Here is a 25093-nt window from a genome sequence, read left to right as displayed (position 1 = left end):
AAATGAAGCCAGTTAGAGTCTTTGCCTGGAATTTTTCTGTCTCCAGCTGACGGGGAAGACCTCTTTTTTCTCCTACAATAGATCACTCTAAGCATGTGAATTGCCAGCTCTCATCTTATCCACTTTATGGATAAACTGTCTGTAGCAGGGGAAAAAGAGCCAATATTTAGAAAGGGGTGAGGGGCAGAGGTGGAGGATAGAACATTTCTAAATTTTGATCATGTGGCAAATTTCGTTTCCCAAAGTGTCCACAAGATCTCCATTCCACATGTTCTTCTTACAACATGACATTGACACTCCTCCAATTAAGAATCTATATTCCCTTCTCTTAAAATTAGCAGGCCTGTAATTACCACAAAAATGATACTATATGACTTCACACAAAAGTGATACTATATGACTTCCAAAACCAGTATATAAAAGTTCAGACAACTTCCATTGTGTCCTCTTGAGACACTAGCTCTTAGAACCCAGTCACTACACCAGGGAGAACCTGAAACATGTCATGCAAAGCCCACGTGGAAGGAAATTGTCCTCACACCCCCTCAACCCTCAGCCCCAGTTGGGTTTCTAGGACACAGTAGCATTGACTTTCCAGCCATGTGAGTAAGCTGTCTTGGAAGTAAATCCTCCAGGCCTGAGTTGAACTGCCCCAGCCAATGAGATGAGCCTTCCCTGATGAGTCCTGCCCAAATTGAAGATTTGTGAGCTAAATAAACATTTGGGGATGGTTTATTATGCAACAATAGATAACTCATACATGCTGTGAGAGCCAACAAGTTTTTTCTTTTCTAGTTAAACTAGTTCAAATTGAATTTCTACATGTGCAACCAAAAGAGACCTGACTCCTACAAGACGATTTTCATATAGATTTTCCTATTTGTTAATTGGTTTTCACTATTTAATCTTAAGTGATAGAGAAGACAGGAGAAAGGAGATTTACTTTGCTATCATCTAATAACTTTAACCAGCTGCGCAAGGCCCAGACTAGTTTTGGATATATAATGATTAATTTATTAATAGCCTGTCTTCTGCATATGAATACCAATTCTACTTTATTTTTGAACACTGTGAAGCAGATAACCTAAATTAACAAAATAACAGATTTATTTTCTTATTGAGTAATTTCTTTAATTGTTTTTTAAAATTGTAACTCAAACTTTGAGGAAAAATGTATTATAACATAGGTTAATAATAGAAAAATTTCTTATTTTATTGTCCACTTAACATTTTCCATCAATATAAAATAATCTTTGTGAATTCTTATAACTGTGTGACAAAAGCATCCCGAAGTATTTTACTTGAGGGAATAAGGTCATCTCTTTTTCTCATATGATCAGATGGTAATATGGAAGAAATTTTCAAGATATAGGAACTCAATTGTGTTCATATTGGACTGTGTAGTGATTCCCTTGAAATTTGCCAACATTAAAAAAAATGTTCTCTCTAGACAATAGTATATATTTTATTTGTAATGTGTCATAAAATATTAATTTCTTTCAGGTATTGTATATATTATATGGTTCAGTTATATTATTACTATCATATTATTCAAATAGATATCTTTTCTGATTCTATATTTGACTTTTTCTTTTTCCATTGAAACTACATCTGCTGTTAGGTTGGGGTTTCAAGATGATCATCATTCACAGCCCTAGAGATACTGGTGGTTTGCAGTAGTTGGAAAGGCCTCTCTGAAAATATTGCAGTGATTTCTAAGTTCAAAGAAGAAGCCTTAAGAGTAAAAGAGTTATAATGCCTCCTGAAGGTGACTTTTAGAGAGCCTTATTCACCCCAAGATCTGTGGTTGAGAATAAAAGTAGTGGGGATAATTTTTCTTCCTTCTGCCTATGCACAAGCCTGCTCCAAATCCGTGGAGACATCAGAGCTTCCATTTTTCAGGCATTTGTCTCCTAAGGGAAGAAACACCAATAAAAGCAGATCATTATCACAGGGATCTCTGCCAATCACGGGCCTTAAAATGCTCTCAGGTCTTTTTCCATCCCAGCCTTCTCTCCTCCAGTCTTTCCTCCCTGAATATCTGCCAATTACTTCCGCCAATTGTTTCCTGTCCCCAAACTTACCTTTTGATCTGTGAAGGGCCTTAACTTACTATGTGGTTAATACACTTTCAAATTAGTCTTCTGTGAATATTTTAATAGCATTGAGCACTGGTAATACTTATGCTCTTCCTCATTTCTTTCACTCAGGTCAGACTAGGAGCTTCCCAAGGCTCTCAGTTCATTGGTTTAGGAGCCCTTGAGATGCATTTAAGAGCTAATGACCCGTAAAAATTTAGGCTTGATGTTTTTTAACCCTCTGTAGTTTTCTTTCTACGTATGTATAAGTCCACCACTACAGAGTGTCCATTTTCAAATTATGCATCTACAGGTTCCAAGGGAAAATTAAAATAGTCTACAATATGAAATTGATTTAAAACTTGGATCTGAAAAGTCTCCATAGTGTTGTTACTTTTTTAGCAGTGGAGTGAGTAACGTTAATATATCTAATTAATACCTAAAGAGATTTTTTTCCCATTTGATCAATTACAAAAATATCATTAATATTTTTTCAGGATACATTGTGTTTGCATAAGGGCTTCATTATGGAGTCATTATTCTACTATTTCCAGGAGGATATGTGAATATGAAAGAGCCATCAAGTAGCTTTTTTGTCCCTCTAGACATGGGGGAGACTACATGATTAATCTGTACCAATTCTTTCAACAAATAAATCAAATAGGCACTCTAAAGTGCTTCCTAATTTCTACCATTTTAACTGGACTTATAGCACCTCACTTCTTACAGAAAGAAAATGAAAAAATTGTTTAAAAATCAGAATATTAAAAACAACCCATAGGCAAACAGTCTTTGTATGATCTGGAAAACAAACAGTGTGTAGGGCTAAAATTACTTGGCAAAAACAAACAAAAAAGGAGACAATTTTTGGAAAAAAACAAGCTTCTTTAAAGCATTTTGTTTGTTTCTTTCTTTATTCTTTTAAATTAAATGCTCTGTTAGTGTTTGCCAATTATGGATGGGAAAGATGTTGGAATACAGCACTCTCAAAGGTGATGATCAAAGTCTTTTCATTCAGCTTTTTGTGACTATTAAGCTGCTCATTTGGTGGAGATCATTAGTGTCTTAATGTGAAACAAAAGCTTCAGGACAAGAACTTCTGGTTGAAGATCAATATGAAAGATATCGTTTTAGTCATAGCCTTAATAATTGTAACCATAGGGAGTCTGGCAGAGCTGGTTTTATGAATTAATATAATATAGAATCCACCAGGTACAAATGGAGAGTACAAATAAAGGAGAATGGCTAGTAGTGACTACACTGGGAATATTTGGGTGAGAGGGAATTGCTTGATAAATACGAGTTGACTCAAAGTGAGCCCTAGCACAGTGGCCATAAACACATCTTCCAATAAGGGAATGCATATCTGAGGGCCAAATTGGGAAAGGAATTCAACCAAAGAGAATAAAACTGGAAAAGACCACTAGAAAAACGATTAATTTTACACATTCCATTATCTTATAATGTTCCTTATGGGATTGTTTCTTTAAGTGGGTAAAATCAAACATAACAGTTGACATTTTCATGTGATTTGCTGCTGAGGTGCATTAGTATACTGAGACAGAAATTCCAACAACTTGGTCCAGAGATTCTTATCAATCTACCCAAGAAATAATATGCCATTAACCTTTTCTGATTAATAGAGCTTATCATTTTATCCTGGAGCAAACTATAAATGAAAAATAAAGTTCAAAAATATCCACTCAATTTACTCAAGATAAAATTAGAGTATTTTTTTTAAGTTTTGTGGATTATCTTTATTATCTGTGCATACTTTATTTCTTTATCTTTACCTTGATGTTTGCCCTTTGATTCTATCTTTGAACACTTATTTTGCATGTTGAAGCCAGTTATCATTTTCCAGACATTTTGACTTTATCCTATTCCTTGTGATGTTGCAATAAGAGATTGCTTCTCTTGAACCAGAATCTGATCCCTTTTACAGGAAAAGCAAAAGTGCAAAATAAATTTTGAGTTTTCCTCTACTAGGAGAGGAAAAATACCATTTAAAACATATAAAGATATCTAATATTGTTTAGGTTTTATCAGAGCACTCACTAAAATGCATATGCATAAATATTACTTATATAGCCATGCATATTTACATATGATTATAAATTATATCTAAAGTATTTACCTCCGAAACAAACAACATCTCTGTTTCTATTTTATCTTGAGGTCATATATACCAACATTTAGATCCACTAGTTTTGCGTCATCTCTAATTCCTATGAAGTATTTTTGCCTTCAAAGAAACTGATTTACAGGCACTTAAGTGAAATATATATATTTTTTGATTTGAATATTTTCATACATCCTTCTTTCTTAAAATTCATGGACATCTCCTACTTCATGCCCCCATTTCTAGTCACTCCTTCAACTTCTTTGCAGGCTTACTGTGTAAGTTTGAGTCCACTTTTATGCCTACACTTTGTCCCAATGGGATCTTGGCTATTTCTGTGGCATTAAATATCATCTCTTGGTTGTTGACATCAAAATCACATCTCTAGGGAATATCTATTCCCTGAGCTCCAAACTCACATAATTGATTGTCCCCTGGACACTTTGACTTTGATGTGTCACTGAAATCTCAAACTTCCCACAATGAAATCTGACCACTTGACCACTTGACATCTCACTTTGTCGAATCCATGTCATTGCTGATTCTTCCCATCTCACTGATTAACACTATCATCAACCCAGTTTCTTCCTCGAGACACCTGGAAGCCTTCCCACTTCCTTTCCACGTACACTCAATCCATCTGCAAGTCTTTTCAATTCTATCTTTAAAATATTCTTTAATTTATTTTCTTCCATCTATCTTCACTCAACCAATCTAGCAGAAGCCACCATGATTTATTGAGTCAATAGTTTGGACTCCTTAATAGTGTTCTCATTTTCTCTCTTCCTCTCTAACCTATTCTCTACCAAGTAGAGAGATTCATCTGCTTAAAACTCTTCAGTGGCCTCTAAATTATGCATTAAATAATAAAATCTAAACTGTTTATAGTAGACTACAAAGCCCTGTAAGATTTAAGGAACGTCCCCACTCACACCTCACTCTTAATCCTCTCTATTATTTAACTCTGATCTTTTATTAGCCCTTATCTCTATCTGATATTATTTTATTTGCAGCAGCAAAGTATCCTGATTAAAAATTACATTTCTCAGGGCCGGCTCCGTGGCTTAGCGGTTAAGTGTGCGCGCTCTGATGCTGGCGGCCCGGGTTCGGATCCCGGGAGCGCCCCGAGGCACCACTTCTCCGTCCAACGTGAGGCCGAGTCCCACGTACAGCAACTAGAAGGATGTGAACCTATGACATACAACTATCTACTGGGGCTTTGGGGGGAAAAACTGAATAAATAAAATCTTTAAAAAAAAAAAAAAAAAAATTACATTTCTCAGCCTTCCTTGAAGCTAAATGTGAATGTGTGATACAGTTTTGAACAATGAGATGCAAGTAGAAATCATTGAATGGGCCATTCCACGGAACCTATTTAAAAGAGGGTAAGTTCAGCTTGCACAGGCCTTCTGCACTTTGCTTGTCTTTCCTGCTTGGAGTGCAGTGGAAATGCTAAAGGTAGAGCAGCCATCTGCTGGCCGTGAGAAGATTAGCAACAGGAAATAAACCACATTTTAAAGACGGTGAGTGGAAAGAGAAGCAGCCTGTGTCTGATATTTTGTTTAGCCAAGCACTGCAACTGCTAGGGAGTTACTTCCTCTGGATTACTGTTACACAGAAAAATTAAGCCCATTACTTATTTAAGCCAGTATGTCCACTTTTCTGTTACATGGAGCCAAATGCAATCTGTAATGGTTACTAAAGGCCATGTGACCATTTCTGGACTGAATTCATTGTCCAGATGGGTGGCTGAATTCCCTTGTTGGAGTTAGGTACAGCTTGAGAGCAGTTTGATAAGCATGATTCTCCATCAAATTTTTAGTCAGAAGACTACCTAGAATAGTTTTGCTAGATACACATGGGATCATCTCCAGCTTTCCCTGCCTTGTTCTCTGATGCAATGAACTAATTACATGTATGGATAAAATTAAATCCCTCGCCTGCCCTCCTCCTGGTGCTCATGGTAACTCCAGCTCCATCTTTAGCAATATACTTGTGGTTACTATAATTCCCAGGATGCCTTACCCCACTGCCAGTCCCCTTCTATCCCTACCATGTTGTTTTCTGGGAGTTTCAGTCTCTGAATGGATATAAAAACATGGGGGAAGAATGAAGAGCCACAGAGTTATGGCTGTTTCAGAAAACAACACCTGTGTAGTAGAGGGATTCTTGCCTAGTTTTTGGTTGGCACACATGCCACCATTTCTGAATTATAAAGCGGCAAGTCAAAGAAATGAGCTACCTTTTTCATCCTCAGTGGATGTGATAGTGACTTTACTGTTCATGAGGCGAAGCATACATGAACTATTGGGTTTTTTTTTCCCCTCTCATTTCAGCTTCTTTATCCTTATAGTTATGAGCTATCCCTAGGTAGATTTTCTAAATTTTTCTTACTCTTGTGTTTTTGCCCCCCTCTGTGTTTTTGGAGACATTTTGTTCAAAAATTAGCAGAGGTGTTCTTAGACACTGCTAGCCACATAATATTTTTAAACTTTTTAAACTACTTCAAGTTAAAAAATATATTCAATGCTTATTTTCAGCCAGGTTCTGTTGAGGTTAGGTATGATGTCTGACTTTAAGGAGTTTTCACTTTAGTAGGAGAGATACAACATGAAAATATAAAAAGCTGAACAACAATAATGAAAGGTAATAAGTTTTCAAAATAAAACAGAAAAAAATACACTAAAGCTGTGCATAATAAATTACATAAGTAATCAAATGAAGAATTGTTATAGGAGTTCAGAGGAGGGAAAGGCCAGTCAGAGAAAACATTGGGTAGAAGATTGAGTTTTATTGGTTCTTTAAAGTTGAATAGAATTTTAACTGGTATAAAAGAGAATATATATTTGATTCTCACTTGTTCTCTGGGCCAGGTCGAACATAGCAGAATGTCACCACAGGGGCCTAGGATAGGGTTTCAGGGCTTAGGATTTATAATACAGACTGTGGCTTAGAATGACTACAGCTTGGGCTTTGGTTTCAGACTTCCTTGGAGTCACACCTCAGTTCTATCATTTATTTGTTGGTATGAGGGTTTAATCAAATCTTTTCTGTTATAGCACTTAGCACAGTGCCAAGTGCATAGTAGATGCCCTCAAATGGTAAACATGTGTATTCTTGTGATGTAAGAACTGACTGAGAGTCACAGCTGAGGATGGAAGCCAGGAGGTATTATTGTAGGAACATGTCAGATATCAGAGAAGATTTGTCTAAAAATTAAAAGCTTAAATAAATCAAGAATAGATTGAGTAAGAGTTCAGGTGATTTGAATCAAAATGGTTCAGAATACAGGTGGGTACTGAGAGCCAGTTTACTGAAAGGTATTGGTCAAATGGCAGCACAGCTCACAAGGCAGCTCGAAGCTTCAGAGCCAGGCCTGCCAAAAGGACTCTATACAGATGAGTAGCATAATTATAATAGTAATTTTCTACAATTTTTGATTACTTCCTATGTGCCCAGTTATCATACTTAGTGCTTTCTATACATTATCTCTTTTAATCTTCATTAGTCTATAGTTAACTGGTATTTTTATATTCATTTAAAAATGTGGATAGCAAGGCCCAAAACCATCAAGAAATTTGCCCAAAGGAACATAGTAAGTAAAAGGCAGAGCCAGGATTTTCTCCCAGGTCTTTCCAACACTAGTTCATTTTCATAATCGCCAGACTCCTATTTGCTCCCAGGGAGTGGCAAAACACTTTGCAGGTAACATCATGTCGATGTACTTGAGGAGATGATTTATGCCTGGCTTACATTGCCTAAAAATAATTCTAATCCTGGCTAGAGTCAAAGGTTACTGGTGAAAATATTGAACATGTACCAAACTCATAATGAACAAACGAGGGCATTACAACCTCTGTATGACACTTGCCACTGACAGTTCTGATTGAACCTGGAGGGGCCTCTTCAGGGACAGAGGCTTGCCACATCTCTTATGATTGAATCTTTGATTTGTCACTGGAGATTTGAGTGCCACAGGGGCACTAATTAGTGTCTGGGAATCAGCAAAGGATTAAGTTTCCCGAGTTTCATTCATGTCAATAAACACCTGAATATATAAAAGAACTATTTCTTGCTATTTCAAAACCTTATTCCCACCTAGAACAGGCAACTTGGAAAACTTATACTCAAAGGAGACATGAGTTTTGCCATTATCTGAATGACAAGTCACCTTCTTTTTGTCCTTAGCGGGCATGTAAAGAAGGTTGGAATAGATAAGCTAAAGCTGGCACTGCCATTGCAAATATCCGGTAGGTAACATGACCCAATGAAAGGGACCTGCTCAGACTAGAGGGCTCTTGCCCCACCTAGACAGAGCAACATCTACTTACCTTCAGCTGGTTATTGTCTGACCTTTGGGGAGCCAGCCCTGGTATACTATAATTCCTGATTTTTTTGAGAGATGTCATATATGCAAATTTTTTTGTGAAAATTCACAATGTTAAACTTTAGCACAATAGAAAAGAGGGAGGCGGGCCGGCTCCGTGGCTTAGCGGTTAAGTGCGCGCGCTCTGATGCTGGCGGCCCGGGCTCGGATCCCGGGCGCGCCCCGAGGCACCACTTCTCCGTCCAACGCGAGGCCGAGTCCCACGTACAGCAACTAGAAGGATGTGAACCTATGACATGCAACTATCTACTGGGGCTTTGGGGGGAAAAAAATGAATAAATAAAATCTTTAAAAAAAAAAAAAAAAAAAAAAAGAAAAGAGGGAGGAAAAAACACTATCTGGGCCAAATAAAACACATCTTTAGGTCGAACTCGACATGCAAGACACAAGTCTAGAGATATCTGAAAGCCCTTTGATCTTTGTTTCAAAACAGTTTTTTCTTCCTCATGTGAACCTATCCTCTCTCCATACAGGCAGATAGCTTCTGATTTGGCAAAGCTGATGCCCCGGAAAAAGAAATTTTGGCTGTAAGGAGCTGAGTCAAGACTATTTGTGAAGTTTATTTTTCTGTGTGTTTCATTTCTTATGGGACGTTACACGTCAGTTGAAAAAGAAATAAAAATTCTAACAAAGTTTAAAAGTCTTCAAATTAAGTTTAATTAGTTAGAATGTAAAGTAAATGATAACTAATAAGATGACTAATCAAATCTAAGTTGATTTAAATTTTTTATAATATTTTGAACTGTTAGATAGCATCATTTCTCATTTTTAAGGGCCTGGTATGATTTTTTTTAATAAGATTTAGAAGTGCATTGCTTCATTTAAATACAAAGTAGCTTCTCATCAAGTTTTCAGAACTATTTAACAAAACCCACAAAAGTTAAACCATAGATAACCCAGAATAAATAGAATATTTATAACTTGGTGACAGGAGAACACCATTTCCGTAGTTAATCACAGTTATTTTTTAGTGTTGTCTAAGAGGCAGCAAGATGTTTGTTAATTTATAAGAATGTAAGAGTCTAAAATTGAAAATAAACCTAAATGAGAAAATCTGAATAAGAAAATTCATATTTAGCTATATAACAGAATGTTTTTACACCGTCAGTGAAATGTGATAGAGATTACATTTCCAAATGTATGACTAACAATTGTCATCTTCTGAATTTCCAAATTTATAACCAACAATTGTCATCTTCTGACTTGCCACATTATGCTTTCACCTCTGAATAGCCAGTCAATGAAATAATTTTAAGATTACAAACTGAAATATCTTTAGGGCCAAGCAAGTAGCATAAACTAATGAAGACACCACAACTTGAACCAAAGGCTTTCAAACTCAAAATTTTAAAAACACCATTCTAGCCAAACAAAAAATAGCTGGGTGAAATTGTGTCAGCTACTTGTTTGTAAGCCCTGCTTTAGACTCACTGTAGAACGCAAGTAGTACATATGAAGTCAATATTGTCCTGGAACAGGTCCTTGAAGCATAGGTGGAAGGGCGCTATCAGAGTTCTAGGTACACTTTGGCTATCTTGGAAAGCGTGGATCTTCCAAGACTGGTTTCAACAAAGCAGTCAGGCAGGAGATTGGGGGACTCAGAATAGGAAAGGGCAGCAGGAGTGGAAAGAAGCTCAGATTCACAGTCAAGAGCTGCAAAACGGTTCTCTTTAATGCATCCAGAATCTAATCAGGGTTTCCTTGTCCATTCTCATAGCAAGACTGTTGTCCAGTTACACACACATGAGAGAAATAAGAAATGATGAGGTCTCAATAGAGCCTATTGTGTGCATGATCAAGTAATTGGAAAGATCCAAGATCACCTTGCCTTATGCAGAGCTAAATCTTTAAACTGGTTAACTGATTAGTTCATTTCAATACCTGGGTGTTGCTGTATTTTGGCCCTCATTTGTCTATGCAATTTGAAGAAATTACTCTTCCAAAAAGTTTTTTTCTTCTTTCTTATTTTTTTTCCTGAATGAAGTAAGCCTCAAAATAGCTCATACTGCCAACTGAGCCTATGTTCTCTGACCTTTGCTTCATGGTTAGTGTAGTCACCTTTGTTTCGGTGCAGGTGCATGTTAGTATTATGGCTGGCAATGGGTTTCAAGGGCTATGGCAGCCTACTCCTCTAAAACAGACAAGAATAACACTCATGATAGGGACTGCTTAGGTAGGTTTGTAAATTGGATCATTGCTTCCATGATCAACCCCACAAAATTCCACAAATCATGAGTACTTAGAGGACAATGTTCAGCCAGACCCCAACAGCAAAGATCACAATAAAATTTTTTAAAAATCAAGCACTTGGTGAAAATTTTGAATGCTCTGTAAAAGTCTAAATTGGGTCTGTGTTCAATTTTCCTGTTGAAAGCATAAACAGTCATAGATGTCAAGTAAACATACTAATGTTTTAGTTTCTATTCATGAAAATTATTTCAATTCCAATTAAAAGTTTATCGTAAGTACATTAAGTCTAAGGATGGGTGATGAATAAAAGAGACATTATAAATTTAACCAGATAGAAATACTTGCACCTTGATTTGTTACCAAAGAAAGTCCTTTAATAACTTGTGTATGCCAAAGGAGACAAGACATAGCAAATAGGTCAAAGTGTGCAGAACAGAGTTTAAAGTAAGTTAAAATCAGGTGGGAGTTCCACAATGTCAAATGAAAAAAAAATCTCATTTGAGATTGACAACCCACAGAAATGCATCTATAGGAAGAGACAGTGACGGTATTTTATTTCACAGGGCAATTTTAGACACCGTGTACAATATTTGTGAAAAAATGTATGATACATGATGCTAATACTAGTCTTGAGTGTGAAGAGGTGCTGGTGGCGACAATGATGATGTCCAGGAAGAGGATGGCTGAGCCTGGCCTAGCCCAGAATAAGAATGCTACCTTGCTTGAATGTTAGCTCCAGGAGGACAGAGAATCTTTTTGCTCAGTATCTCCAGCTTTCAAAACAGTCTCTGACATACAGTGGGTGCCAATCAATATCTGTTGAATGAATGAAAGAACGAACTAACGAATGAATGGAGAAAGTAGTTCACCTGCTGGCCCACTTTCCACTTTGGGGACTCTTAAAAGGACACAAACAGAGGCATGGCTGGGATGATGAGCAGGAAACTTCAATGCAGGGACCTCAGGACACATCATTAGAGTAAAATTTCCAAGGATTTTTGTTATGTAAGATAGAGGATACTAGGGTAGTAAAAAACAGTTACAATGTTCCCTTACATATAGGGCTTTATTAACCCAAAAGCGTTGTAGATGAGAATTATAAGGATGTCACATTAATAATCTGTGTCAAAGTAAAAGATTATTCATTAGTATTTTCAAGACAGGAAAGAAAATGTCTTCTTTCTTTCTTTCTTTTCTTTTTCTTTTTTTTTTTAACCTATGATATTAAAAGCATGGAAGTTAAGGATAGCACATCCAGGAATGTAAACTTTTTTCCTGTCTATTTGATCATGTGCTATTGGCATTAACACTGTCAATAATTCATGGTAAAAGAAGTAGTTGCCAGGAAAGGTTACCCATTGTCAGGCTATGATCAATAGGTAAGACCACAGTGGGTGATGTATTGTGAAGTATCAGCCAGATTCACTCTCTCATGGATTTTAAAAATAGTCATAGTTACATTCAGCTTGTCTAACTTGAGCTAAGCTTATTTGTTCATTATCCTTTCACTGCTGGTATAGACTATGCCTCGAATACATTTTATTTAAGTACAGAATATCAGCTCCTGTTATTTAATTCCTGCGATCTGGCAGTGGGCCTCTAGGATTTGCCCCCATGTTTTGATGTTGGCATTTATATTTGAGCAAACAAAACTGTCACTTTGTTTTCCTGTCTTTCTATATTGGGTCACTTTGTGCTACATGATATGATCTAAGACAATTCAATGCAAGGAGACACATGTCCCTTCTCATTGGAAATATGAAGACTGCAGCTTCCTTTTACCCTGTGGGAAAGAAAGCAGGTCAGGTGTCCAAAAGTAGTAGAGGAAAGTTAGTGGCATCACTATTTTCTTTCTCCACAGAAATAATATAAGATCATGAGGCAAGAACAGCATTGGTTTCTTCATGAAGGGATAAAAAGAAAAAGTACCTTGGTTGTTTATGTTATGGTATTGTGGAAGGGCACTCACATAAAAACAAGACTACCATTTCTGAACACTGTCAAACACATTCTTAATCTAACATCATCTTGGAATCTCAGGAAAAAAACGTTCACTTAATGAAATCACCTCCTAAGGGATAATAAAAATGATACATTAGTAGTCATTTGGTTTCTTTGTTTGACTTAGGAAGTAAAATCACCTGGTTTATTTCCTTTTGGTTTTCAGAGTCAGATCTCTAAAATATTTTGATACTGAAATACTCGAATTTGGTTTTTGTTCATTTTATGTTACCTTTTTATTTCACCCAAATGCTGATATAGAAAATAAATTTGGACATAAATGAATGAGAGGTCTGTGTCGGCCAGTGTAATTCTTGTTATCAAAGGCATTTGCATGCGGAAAATGCACCATATAATGGTGAGTATTGACCACTAGGAGCAATATGCTGGTACTTCTCAAGACAAAAAAAAGAATGCAATGTAATAATAATAATAATAATGTGGAAGAGGAAAAAGAGAAAGAATAAAGTAATTGAATTTCCTCTGGGTTTTTTCACCTTCCCACGAAGATTCTTTCTATCCTCGTTTTTTGAGCATATGCTTTTTCTTTTACTTTAGCACTTGCTTAAACCTGCTTGACATATAACAACCATACATCCTGATACAACTCAAATCCCATATTTCCTCCTAATAAACTTATTGCTAATGTCTTGGAAGTGAATGGGGATCATAAAAATCCATCACCTCAAAGGAGAAGCATAGAGATTGCATGTAAAGAACATGGCATCATTTCTGGGAAAGAGTGCTACATTGTTGTACATTTGCTAATTACTTGAAACACACATTAATGTGAAAAGCAATACCTTTTCCTTACATGGCATTGTTTGGAGATGGTTCTGCTTATCAGTTTTTAATATGCTCTTTGAAAACTGACATGTACTTTACCCACATCTCTTTAGGAACACAGGGGTTCAAAGGCTGGATAGAATACTTTCATGCCTCCCAACACAAACCTGAGAGGGTAATTAAACAGATGGTAACAATAAACTGAATCTGAACACATCAGGGACTGGAGTCCCTTATTAAAAGCCTTACACACTGAAGGGAGGGGGCAAAAACCAACTCTGGGGAAGTGTTTTAGCAGCCAACACCTTTATATCCATCTTGACCTCAGAAGCAGAAGCTAATCAACCATTTAGGGACGGGTTTCCTAGCACCTAGGAGAGGGCACGCAAGAGGTCTTCTGCACACTCTGAGGAGCAGGAATGCAAAGCAGATTGTATGACTCTAGAAGAACGCTACTGTTCCTCAGGATTGCCTTCAAAGAAGTCAGTTTTAGACACACCAATTTTGTAACTGTAAATCCACCACCGCCCCACCTCTCCTACACACACATACCCACATATCAAATCCTTCTAAGTTGGAGGACTTATGCTTGAAGCACAGAGCTATTTTCTTCAACATGAGGCCAAAAACCAGGAATTAGAGATTTCTGTGATGACCCAGGTATTCTGATATTTTCAACCTCATCTTGGCAACAGAATTATCTCCTATTTATTCCATCCTTGAAACATATTGGAATTCTACTCATTTCTCAGATCTTAACATTGTCAGTTTGTCCTGAGTTAAAGGTACAAAAGAGGAATATTGAAGCAATCTTGATATTTCATCTTTCAAATATATGTAGTTATTTTTCCTAGAATATATTTTATATTCTAGGAAATAAAATAATAAAATAAAGGAAATAAAATAAAATATTGAAGTATATAAATATTACATACATATACATCTCTCTATGTGTATCCATATCTACATGTATATCTATATGTATATCTATATCTACATAGAGAGATGTATATATATGTGTGTATGTGTGTATACACATACAGAAAGAATCCATTATATGCAAGAAAGGATCTTTTTACTGTGGAGGTTTGCAATGTTATTGTGCTGTCATGCCTGAGAAGATGCTATTTTGCTGTGACGTAAGGCACTTACAACCTGGGGAATAATTGAGTCATTGTTTGTTCTTCTGTTTCTCAATCTGCTTCATTCTCTGCTTTGCTGGGCAAGTTCTTTGAGTATCCTTTATTAGAAATATTCAGCATCAGTATAACAACGATTTAGCTTAAGTAAGTGCTAGCAAGCAAAGGACTATGTTCAACATACTGAGTTTTAGATTAATTAAGGTTATAACGATGATCTATTGAAAAACATTTTTGAAAACTGAGGTAAGCATTAAAAGGGAAAAATGTACAAGATATGGACAAATGGAAATCAAATGACAAATGTCATTTTCCACTCTGCATTTTACCTCTTTGTAGGTGCACATCACCATATAACACTGTCCAATTTTAATTTTGGAGTTTTGATACTTAATAAGTATAAAAAGACTGTTCCTATCTTGTGATATAATTGTCCTAAAGTGACACACATCACCTTAGGAATTTGCGATAAAACTCTCAATATTATTGACTATGGTTCCAAAGTTATTTTAAGGGTGAAGAGTATTATATGAATTAAATAAGAGATGTGGCAAGTAATTTAGTGGAAAAGCATGGTTGCTGCCACACAGAGTATTAGGTAACCTTTTTTAATTAGAATGTACACTTTTAGATTACTGATTATGAACATCAGGGGACCCTAGATTTTCATTCATCAGTAATTCTCCTTTATGTCTATGCTAAGACGTGAAAATGAGACCTCTGGCTCTAACTTGATATTTCAGAGCCTATGCATGCTGGTGCAGACTCTGTTTTACCTGTAATCTCTAGTACTGCTCTGCCCCCTTGTGCTGCTACAGTGAACACAACAGAGGAACAGTTTGCCTTCATCTTTGTACGTGAACTACAGAAAAACCCCACTGTCACTTCTCACTTTTCTGGCAAGTTCAAGGTCAGTGTCTAGCTATTTTCAGCTCATCTCTTCTTGATCCATGCAGAGAAATGACAAGGTAACGTGATTCGGGGTCAGCTGTATTACAGGAACTGTTACATAAACGGAGAAAGTGAAAATCAATCCTAGCTGACAGTGACTTCGGGATAATCAACGCTCACTGCAAGCCTCTGTCAGCTCGCCTGCATCAAACACCGTGTGACTCCTGTCAGATCTTTTTAATAAAACTATATTCTCACTTTCAGCAACCTAAATAAATGTTTCACTTCAGCTGGATTTTTTAGACTATGTTAGCCTTCCAGATTAGTAAACTATGCCAATAAATCCTTGACAAATTTCATCCGTGATACATTATCCTGCGGTTTGATATTGACCTAAGATGGAAGGTACTGCTGTAAAACACGCGCTTCTTTTTGGGTGATCTGTGGGAGCTTTTCTAGACTGTTGCATCTTCTGCGTTGAACTCTACACCGTTACCCAAATCATCCTCAGTCCTAACTCTTCTCTCCTCCTTCGTGGTAAGAGAACCCCTTAATCAATCATTTCCTGTTGAGATATTAGGTTCCTTTCTCCTTTTTAGACGTTCATTGTTGCTTTCTCTTTTATCTCTGTGTTTTCTACTAGGACATTTTCCCCTAATACAGAATTGGAAGCGCAGTATTTAACAAGATGTTCTGCGTTACAGGCATTCCCACTGACAGCACCTGATATGTCAGCTTATGGAAGGAGCTTATTTCATCCCACCCACCTTGTGCTCCCTTGAAACTGTGAGGCAGGCTGTACTCCATTGAAGTACAATTTACCATAATATTAGTTGTCAGTAAATTCAAAGACGGAACTCCTAAAGCTATAAAATGGATTAGAAGCAATTTAAAAAAGAATTAACAAACTAGAGTAAGAGTATACTGTCAACAAACAAATGCTCCATCATAGGACTGTAATTTGGAATTTTAATTACCCCTCTGCTTCTGTAACAAAACAATGTCTGAACTGGCAGCGATTTGAATCTCTCACAGGTCATTGAGCATTCTAGTTAATTACTCTATGAATAGCCTGTTTTTCTCCCCTCTGGAAACACGTTTCTAATGGCAGTCAAGGTCTGACAAATGTGTCATCTACATAATTAGCTAGGAAGCAACACAAAACATTAAACATGCTTTGTGCCGACAACTATCAAAACATTTCATTTGTTGTCAATTATTCATTACTTTGTAGGTTCTGAAGGGGTTGTTATTATGGAAATAAGTCCAGATGCTAACAAGGTTAGAGTTTTGGATTCAAATTAGTAATCAGAGGACTAACTTTTAAAAAAATGTATCTCATGTACATTCAGCGCCATGTTCAATCAGTAGGAGATTATAAACAAATTTAGCTATGCGCAAGTGAAGAATGGAAACGACGCAGCCACGTATGTGAATCCAAGAGCGCCGGCTCATTCTTTGAAGCGTGGACTCGACGCTGTCGCAAACTTTCTGAACCTTTTGGCAAGTCCAATTTGTGCTTGGTAAACAGAGTTAGAGATTTTCACAGCATGAGATGACATGAGATGGCAAGTTCAAGGAAAAAAAATCTCTGGTGGTTTTTGATTTCTTCTTCCACCCTCTGCCCCTCAGGGCATATTATGTAAAAGTCAAAATTCTAGCCAATAACTTTTTCGTCTGCTCTACAGCAGACTAGTTACCTTACATAACCCTTGAATTTCATGATTTTTTTGGTTGTTGCTATTTCTGCAATCTTGTTTCTTTTACTATTGTTTTAATATCGTATATAAAGCCAAGTATTGTCTTGAAAGCAGCACTCCTAATATATATAGAGGATATAAAAAGATTTCTCAACAAAATTGACCTCTCAGTGGCAAAGAAAATTGCAGTGGAAGACACATTATTGCGTAGTCATATCTGAGGCTTGGATCTATGGAAGAGTCTCACTCCACTGTCCTCCACCTTTTCCTTGTAAACCAAAATGGCTTACAAATGTCACCCACAATAGTCCAATAAAGATTAGGAACAAAACACTGTCCTTACATTGATGAGATAAGAAAGATTTAACTGCAGAATGCTGTGTATAAGAACAGTTCATAAGGCTTGTTCTGGAATCAGAAAAATAGAATTCAAATTATATTTGTGCCTAGAATTTAATTGAGATGATCAGTTTATTTTCTACATAATGTTTGATCAGATACCTGTACTACACAGCTAGATAAAAAGAAAGGAAAGAAAACAAATTCTATCAGGAGAAATCAAGAAGACCCGTTATCTACAGGGTGTGCAAAATACATCAGGAAATAATTCTACCCTGAGCGCTGAAAATGCCCAGTTAATAAAAAATGATCAGCCTCTTGCTAAGAGAAAATAATTGTCTGTATCTATATTTTTCAAAGCAAAAAGGCAGTCACATGTTACAGTAAATAGGATACATTAAAATAAGCTTTAATAATCTTTATGCAGAAGGAAACTAATCCATTTTCAGATCATACGATCCACAGCAATAAAAGGAAATCATCAAACTAAAAACAATTTTAGAAATGGCTGCAGACTCTCATTTAATTAACATGCAACAGATCATATATTTATGAAGAAGTCAAAATATTTAGGAAGCCTATAATCCTGTAAGCCTTAATGTGGTATAAAAACAACAAATAAATGCAAAGTGTTACTGTTATACATGCCTGCCTGATCAATGGTTTTCACATATTGATCTATAAATGGAGTTGACAGTCTGTGTTGGCTGCACATTTTCCAAGCAGCGCTATTTTTGCACAAAACCAATACGGGCAATTACCTTTGTTTGAGATGCCAAGTCTTATCAATTCAATGTGATTTAGTGTCATTTTAATTAAATATCAGGATCCACTTCAGGACAATTTATACAAACAAAGCCTCAAACCTAACTATAAGCTTGATTTGAAGTAAACATGGACAAGTCCTATAGTCTCATAATATTTCTCAAAAACTCTGCTAAACAGAAGGCTTATATTTTTAGTAGCAATTTTTATGTCTGCCTTTTTGGCTAGCCACAACTTTGGCAAGTATCCTATAATCACAGAAGTAAGAAACAAAAGAAAATTGTTTCCTCTTTTCCCTTATAATATATTAAAAAGAAAAATGAACGAGCACAGTCTAACGGAAGCAAAAGGAGTCTGGTATGCTAACGTGTAGAAATGTCTTGACCTGAGTCTTTATCTGAACAGTAATAAGACAGTTCCTTCTCTATGATGGCCATGAAGGAGGCATTGCACTGCTGCAGGCTTTACAAGATGGAAATGGTGAATATTCATACATGTTGCTGCCTAAGACACCAGCATTAAATGCCGAAACTTCTCTTGCCTTCAAGTCCTGTCTGCAGTTTTCTTGATTTGGGCTAAACTCTTCATTAATATCTATTCTAACCTGTCTAGTAGGCTGGAGTGTCCCTCTTGTAAATCACATCAAAGCCACATTAAACCTTTTGCTTTTGCTCTTTGCTGGATTGCACATTAGCCTTTTCATCACTTACAGAGGCACACTTCACTTGCCCCCATTTACACTCACTAAGCTGTCTGCTTCTTCGGTTAGCACATTCGGGTAAATAAGCAGTCCACCTTTCAGAGGTCTCACTCCAGTGCTCAGGATGAGACAACAAATCGCTGAGACCAAAGAGCTGTTTCTTCCCGACCAGGCGGAAATCTGAGACCTCTCTCATGGATAAGCAATTTTCTTGCTAACCACATCCTCCTACGTCCAAACTTCCCACCTCTCCAGCATTTCCCAGGTAGCAAAGCGGGAAATCAAACTCTGAATTTGGAAAAGGCATCGATCTCATTAACAACATAAAAATGATTATTTGGTGTTTAAAGAAAATGATGCACACCACCAATAAAATACTAACGGAGTATTGATACCTGTTTTACTGAAATGCTTCCCTGCAGCTCTTAGGTAATCAAAACGTTTAATTTAACAAGTAAATTCACCTATGTTTGCATAGCTTAGGGTCAAATAAATGTTTATATTGGCATTTCAAAATACTCCTTGATTTAGGATACCAAGAATATAGGCTCTTATTTTATAGGAGAATTTTATATTGTGTTCTGAGGTCACAGTCATATTAAACATATTTTAAATTAAACAAAATAATAAAAGAGGAATTTATGAATTAATGACAAAACTATATAATTGATTTCACCCTAGAAACTTTTATCATTTTCTGTAATAAGTTAAATCATTATGAACGTAATATCAGATTCTTGCATTAGTATATCCTCCAGTCAGTCCACATGAGATTTGTATAATATATATATGCCGTATATACTAAATAGGATGCATAACATATATATATATAGTCTCCAAGTACTCTTAGTTTTTTCTGTACAGATTAAATGTATGTGTCTCTGTTACAACAAACCATGCTACATGTGCACACATTTTTAGTATTCACCTCCTCCCACTTCTTCTAAGTTCAAAATCTTCCCCCTTGACCTCACCCCACCCTCCAACTTCAGAAAAATCAAGTTCTTAGTTTAGCTCGAGCAGATATCTTTAACAGGCTTGTTTGAATAAATATGCCAAAATACTTTACATTCTGTCAGTATCTAGTCAGAAAATTGTGCATGGAAAAAAGAGATGAAAAGAACTGAGACAGAAAGAAAATTAGTGCCATGGCAAGCTTTCAATACAGTAGCTCGGAGCCAAGTTTTCTCGGTGAAATGACATATCCTCACTAAAATACTCCTTTTATATAATTATGCACTGAGCACACATAACCAAAAGTAACTTTTATTTTTGTTCCTTATCGAGGAATACATATTGCCCAGGCTAAGAATTCGGAAACAAAAGCTGGGATAATTATAGCTAATTTAACTCTGGAAAACTCTTCTTCTCTAGCAGTCCAGCATATAACCCCCCAAACTAAAGTTATGTAACAAGGTAATATCAACAATGAGAAACTGCATGATAAAATCCTGCCCAAAAGTGAAAAATGCTAATTTTGTCTCATTTAGCAGCTGGATACAGAAATGCTCATTAGTTTTAAGAGGGTTAATCCTTTTAACTTTTGCATATTGATATGCCAATTATGCCTAATTGTACAAGAGGCATCAGTCAAGGTAATAGTGCATAAACACATGAAAGTTATTAAGTACATCCCAACATGTAATAAAGTAGGTGTTAATTGGTAGCTGAGTTCTGCGGGCTATTGAGGTGGATAATTCATTGAGAGATGGATCACTTGTAATTTCTCTCCATAATTCCTTTTGCAGTCTCATGCTGTGATGTTTTCATGCTTGTCAAAAACAACTGCGGCATAGTGCCTTTTGTTAAACACAGCCAATAAAATATGTTAGGCATCATTAAATATACTTAACTTTTAAACTTTTTCAAAGGTACAGTTCTTACTGATAATACATTATAGAGATTCCAATAATTTACTCTAACCACTGTCTCAAGTTCATAGTTGAGGAGCATTTTAGCTGGTTTAAAAGCAAAGTCAGGCTGGCAGTGTTGTGCCTCCCAGCAGACAATACCTTTAAATGAGAAAGTAAATAAAGAAAAATGCATCTCTCGGTGCCTTATCTAATGATGTATTTCTCACTCCCAAAATATAATTACTGCTTCCTCATACTACATTTGTCTATCATACCTGAAGAAAGAATGATGAAAATCATATATTTCTCAGGCTTCTGAGATTGTTGTGCGTTAATTTTGCACTTGAAATTCGAGTGAAAAACAGGGAATAAATATAATCAGTAACATGCTACTCAGCAAGTTGATCTCATTTAATAACTCAGTTAGGGAGCTGAATATTTCATAGGCCCCCACGATATTAACAGAACACTCAATTAATAGCTCACATGTTTCTGCAGGGTGACTGGGACTCACGGCCTGTCCCCAGCTAACCTATTTCTTGCTGTTGCTCTCACTGTGAGAAACAAAATAGATCCAGGGTCCAAAAGAGTGGCTAACATTGCATAAATAATTTTGTAACATCCTATGGCCTCAGCTGCAAGTTACCACCATTATGGAAGAAAATTAACCAGAGGAGACTCATCGCAATCAGTGTGTTTAGTGGCTCAGGATGCGTGCAGGGGCAGGGACACAATTGGCAGTAGAGTTCATCTCTAACTATTTTGTTTCAAATCTTCCTAATGACACATTATCGAAACAAAATGGCTTCCTCTCCAAACCTTAAATCGCCACACCATTTCAATCGTTTAAGCTCATTCCAAATCAGATTGTAATTTCCAATATCGTATATTGTTGGAAGATTTTAAGGAAGAGATTTTCACAGTTTTTTTTAAAGATTTTTTTTTCTCAGTTCATTCTTAGCTAATTTTAGCCTCTGGCTTTTCAAAGTGATGTACTGTATTTGGAAGTACAAACACCACATGCTAGCATAACCTCATTATTTTTATGACACTGAAGCATGATAGTGGAGGCCCTTAAAATGAGTCAAAGGTGCTCGTCAGTCTAGCTCCAAATCCACTTTATCACCCTGGATTAATCCCAGCTCTTCTCTCACAACTGGGGATATTATTATGACTATAAGTAGGCAAGATAAAATGCATTACAAAAACAGTTTTCTCATGCACTTTAGGAAAACAAATAAAACAAGGCCAATTTGCTTTTTTTTTTTTACACAATTCTATATCAGGGAACTTGAGGTATTTGAGATATTTGACTTACGGGTTCAGTGACCTTCCCAACATCGGTGAGGATCATGGATTTACTTTGGCTCAGCCTGTCGTGGTGGCTGTTGGCATTTTTTATTCTCATTTGCACAGTTCCGGTGCCTTGGCGGGGGGAATTCAGTGTTTCCATAGAGGTATCACAATTTGTAGATTTCTGCATATTACAGTGTTATCCTGATAAAATATAAAAGCATTATGTTATTCTAAATATATGCTTTTCCATGAAAAACTCTTGGTGGAGTGCACATCTCTGTTAATCACTAAGGTACAAAAATGAAATAGAGTCTCCACCTCTCTGAGTAGTGAAGAAGGAGGTAATTGCTGCGTAGTTGTTTCTATCTGTACGTGCCAGAGGACTTCCAGGTTCATAGGCAGCACACTCACACTGTGTAGTTCCTAATTCCATTAAGGACCTCCTAATGGCAATACGACACAGTCTTCCTTATATAGAAATGATGTTGTCAACTAAGCGTCTTTGGGGTATACACTCTTTTCATTCACAACGTCACTGATCTGTTACCCACCCCATCCCACCCCACCTCCATACACTACCACCAGCACCCTTTTTTAGCAAACAAAAACCTATGTGAATAAGGTCAAATTTAAGTGAGTAGAATTGGTGTTAGAGCAAACCACGCCAGTTCCATAGACTATCAAACATGTTGGCTTGGCCTTATTAGCAGTGTGCTCAGTTCTAGCCCCCACCTCCACTCTCGATAGCCACAGGAGAAATTAACATTCCTTTGTCCCCCACTATCTGCCAACTGAACTAGATTCAGTAGCTTAGTTGGACATGATATTTATGAGAAATAGGAAGAAAGAGAAAATCAACACCATTTATTTACTTATTTATATTTATTTTAATGAAAGGAGTCTGATTTTAGGCTGGAATATTCAGTGTGGGCATGTTTTACAGGAGCATGAGTGAGGAAACAATATATTATTTGGAAAAAGAAAAAGAAGAGAACTAAACTGTGGCAGCGTCGGTGGGTGGACTGGGAGGGCTTTAGTTGCCTCCCCAAATTCACAATCCTTTTCAATTTCTCCTCCCCATGAGCTCCTCAAATGAACATATCATCTCATTTCAAATAGAATATTTGCAATGCAAACACAGCTTCTAAGCTTCTAGAAGCAGATCCCCTTCCACCCTGATTATTGTCTCTATGTCTCCTCTATATAGACATTTCATCGCCACTCTGGACACGTGTGTACATTAGAAAAAATTGTCACTCGTCAGTTATAGAAGTCAATATAATCCAAAAGAAGGATTATATTTTAAGGAGCTAACTGTCTTGGTACCCCTATTTTAGTTGGACAGGCAATGAGGCTGGAATCTGGTACTGTTCAATTTAAGTGGACACTAAAATCATTAGAAAAGAATGAAAGCATTTTAATAGGAGACAAAGTGTTACCTCAGAATTGACATCAGTAAGGCAATTGAACGATAACTTAGAAAAAAAGTTAATATTGATTATTTACTATGTGCCAGGCAATGCGCTCAGTGGTTTCATCATTACAAACACTCCTGTGAGATAGACATTAAACTCATATTTTTATCAAGGAGAAAAATGAAGATCAGAGAGACTAATAATTTCCCAAGGACACTGGGCAGAAAGAAGTGGAAGAGTATGTATTTTATTCCAAAAAAAGACCCAGATGTCCATCAACCAGTGAAAAGATAAACAAATTCTAGTTTATCTACACCATGAAGTATTGCTCAACAATAAAAAAGAATGGACTTTTGATGCATGCAACCATATGGATGAATTGCGAATTCATTATGCTGAGTGAAAAAAGCCAGGACCCCCAAAAAATATGCTTATTGAGTACTAATGATTTCACATATAATATTCTAGAAAATGCAGACTGATATACAGTGACAGAAAGCTGATCAGCGATTGCCTACTGACAGGATGGAGGGAAGAATGGATTATACTGGATACAAAGAAACTTTTGGAGGTGATGGATATGTTTGTTATCTTGATTGTGCTATTGGTTTAACAATCATATACTTATATTAAAAATGATCAAATTGTATACTTTAAATACTTGCACTTTATTCTACTTCAGTTATACCTCACAAAATTGTTTATAGGAAAGTTTAGTAATTCATTAACCAATTTATTTTGCTCATGTTTTCATTTTTATATTCCTATATGAGTGATGTATTATAAAAATTTATCTAATGAGAATAAAAGAGCTCTTTCAATAAGATTTGAAATAAAAATTTGAAGTAATAACAGAAAAATGTCTTATCCCTACTATTCCATAGAAATATAATGACAGCTAGTTTGATGAGAAGGATTTTAAAATGTATCAAATCTGGCCATTAATGTAGACATAAGGGATCTTACCTTTATATCTAACTAGAATAAGATACAGAGTATTATGTATTTTTTAAAAAGTAAATACAATCACATGCAGATGATATAAATAGTTATTTCTCCATATTCCCCTGTGTAGGATAATAAGTTTTTGGTTTTATTCTGTGTATCATTTGTCGTTGAGGACATTAATTTTTCTTAGCCAAGTAGAAACTACTTCAAAACAACAAAGTGAATTTATGACATTTATGAAGATGCTACTACTAAAAGCATGAGTTTTTTCAGAGTATATTTCAGTGAATGAAGTAAGGATGAATGAAGGAATGAAAATCTAGGGATTGTCATTGTAATGGAGGCCTTAGATTCGTAGTAATTAGACTGGTTGCACAAAAAGATCCCGCAGTGACTTCTAATGGCGGCACTGTCTCTAATGGTCACCTTCGTGATCCTGTACAAGTCAATGGAAAAATCTGATAGCGAGAGGGCAGGAGCAGC

At 36.3% G+C, this 25093-nt stretch overlaps 1 protein-coding gene across 2 annotated transcripts in view; it reads right to left on the bottom strand.

The window, feature by feature from the left end:
• ARHGAP15 (Rho GTPase activating protein 15) overlaps positions 1-25093 on the bottom strand; it is a 590073-nt gene that overhangs the window by 541694 nt on the left and 23286 nt on the right. For both annotated transcript variants that reach the window (XM_087435123.1, XM_004423853.3), the window contains one exon: positions 22270-22448. In XM_087435123.1, the coding sequence (XP_087291249.1) occupies positions 22270-22434 (165 nt within the window). In that variant the 5' untranslated portion in view covers positions 22435-22448. The remainder of the gene's footprint in view (positions 1-22269; positions 22449-25093) is intronic.

The sequence above is a fragment of the Ceratotherium simum genome, chromosome 9, assembly GCF_057802395.1.
Source record: "Ceratotherium simum simum isolate JZ-2026a chromosome 9, ASM5780239v1, whole genome shotgun sequence".
In the NCBI taxonomy this organism is placed as follows: Eukaryota; Metazoa; Chordata; class Mammalia; order Perissodactyla; family Rhinocerotidae; genus Ceratotherium; species Ceratotherium simum.
This window is presented reverse-complemented; position numbering and strand designations above follow the sequence as displayed.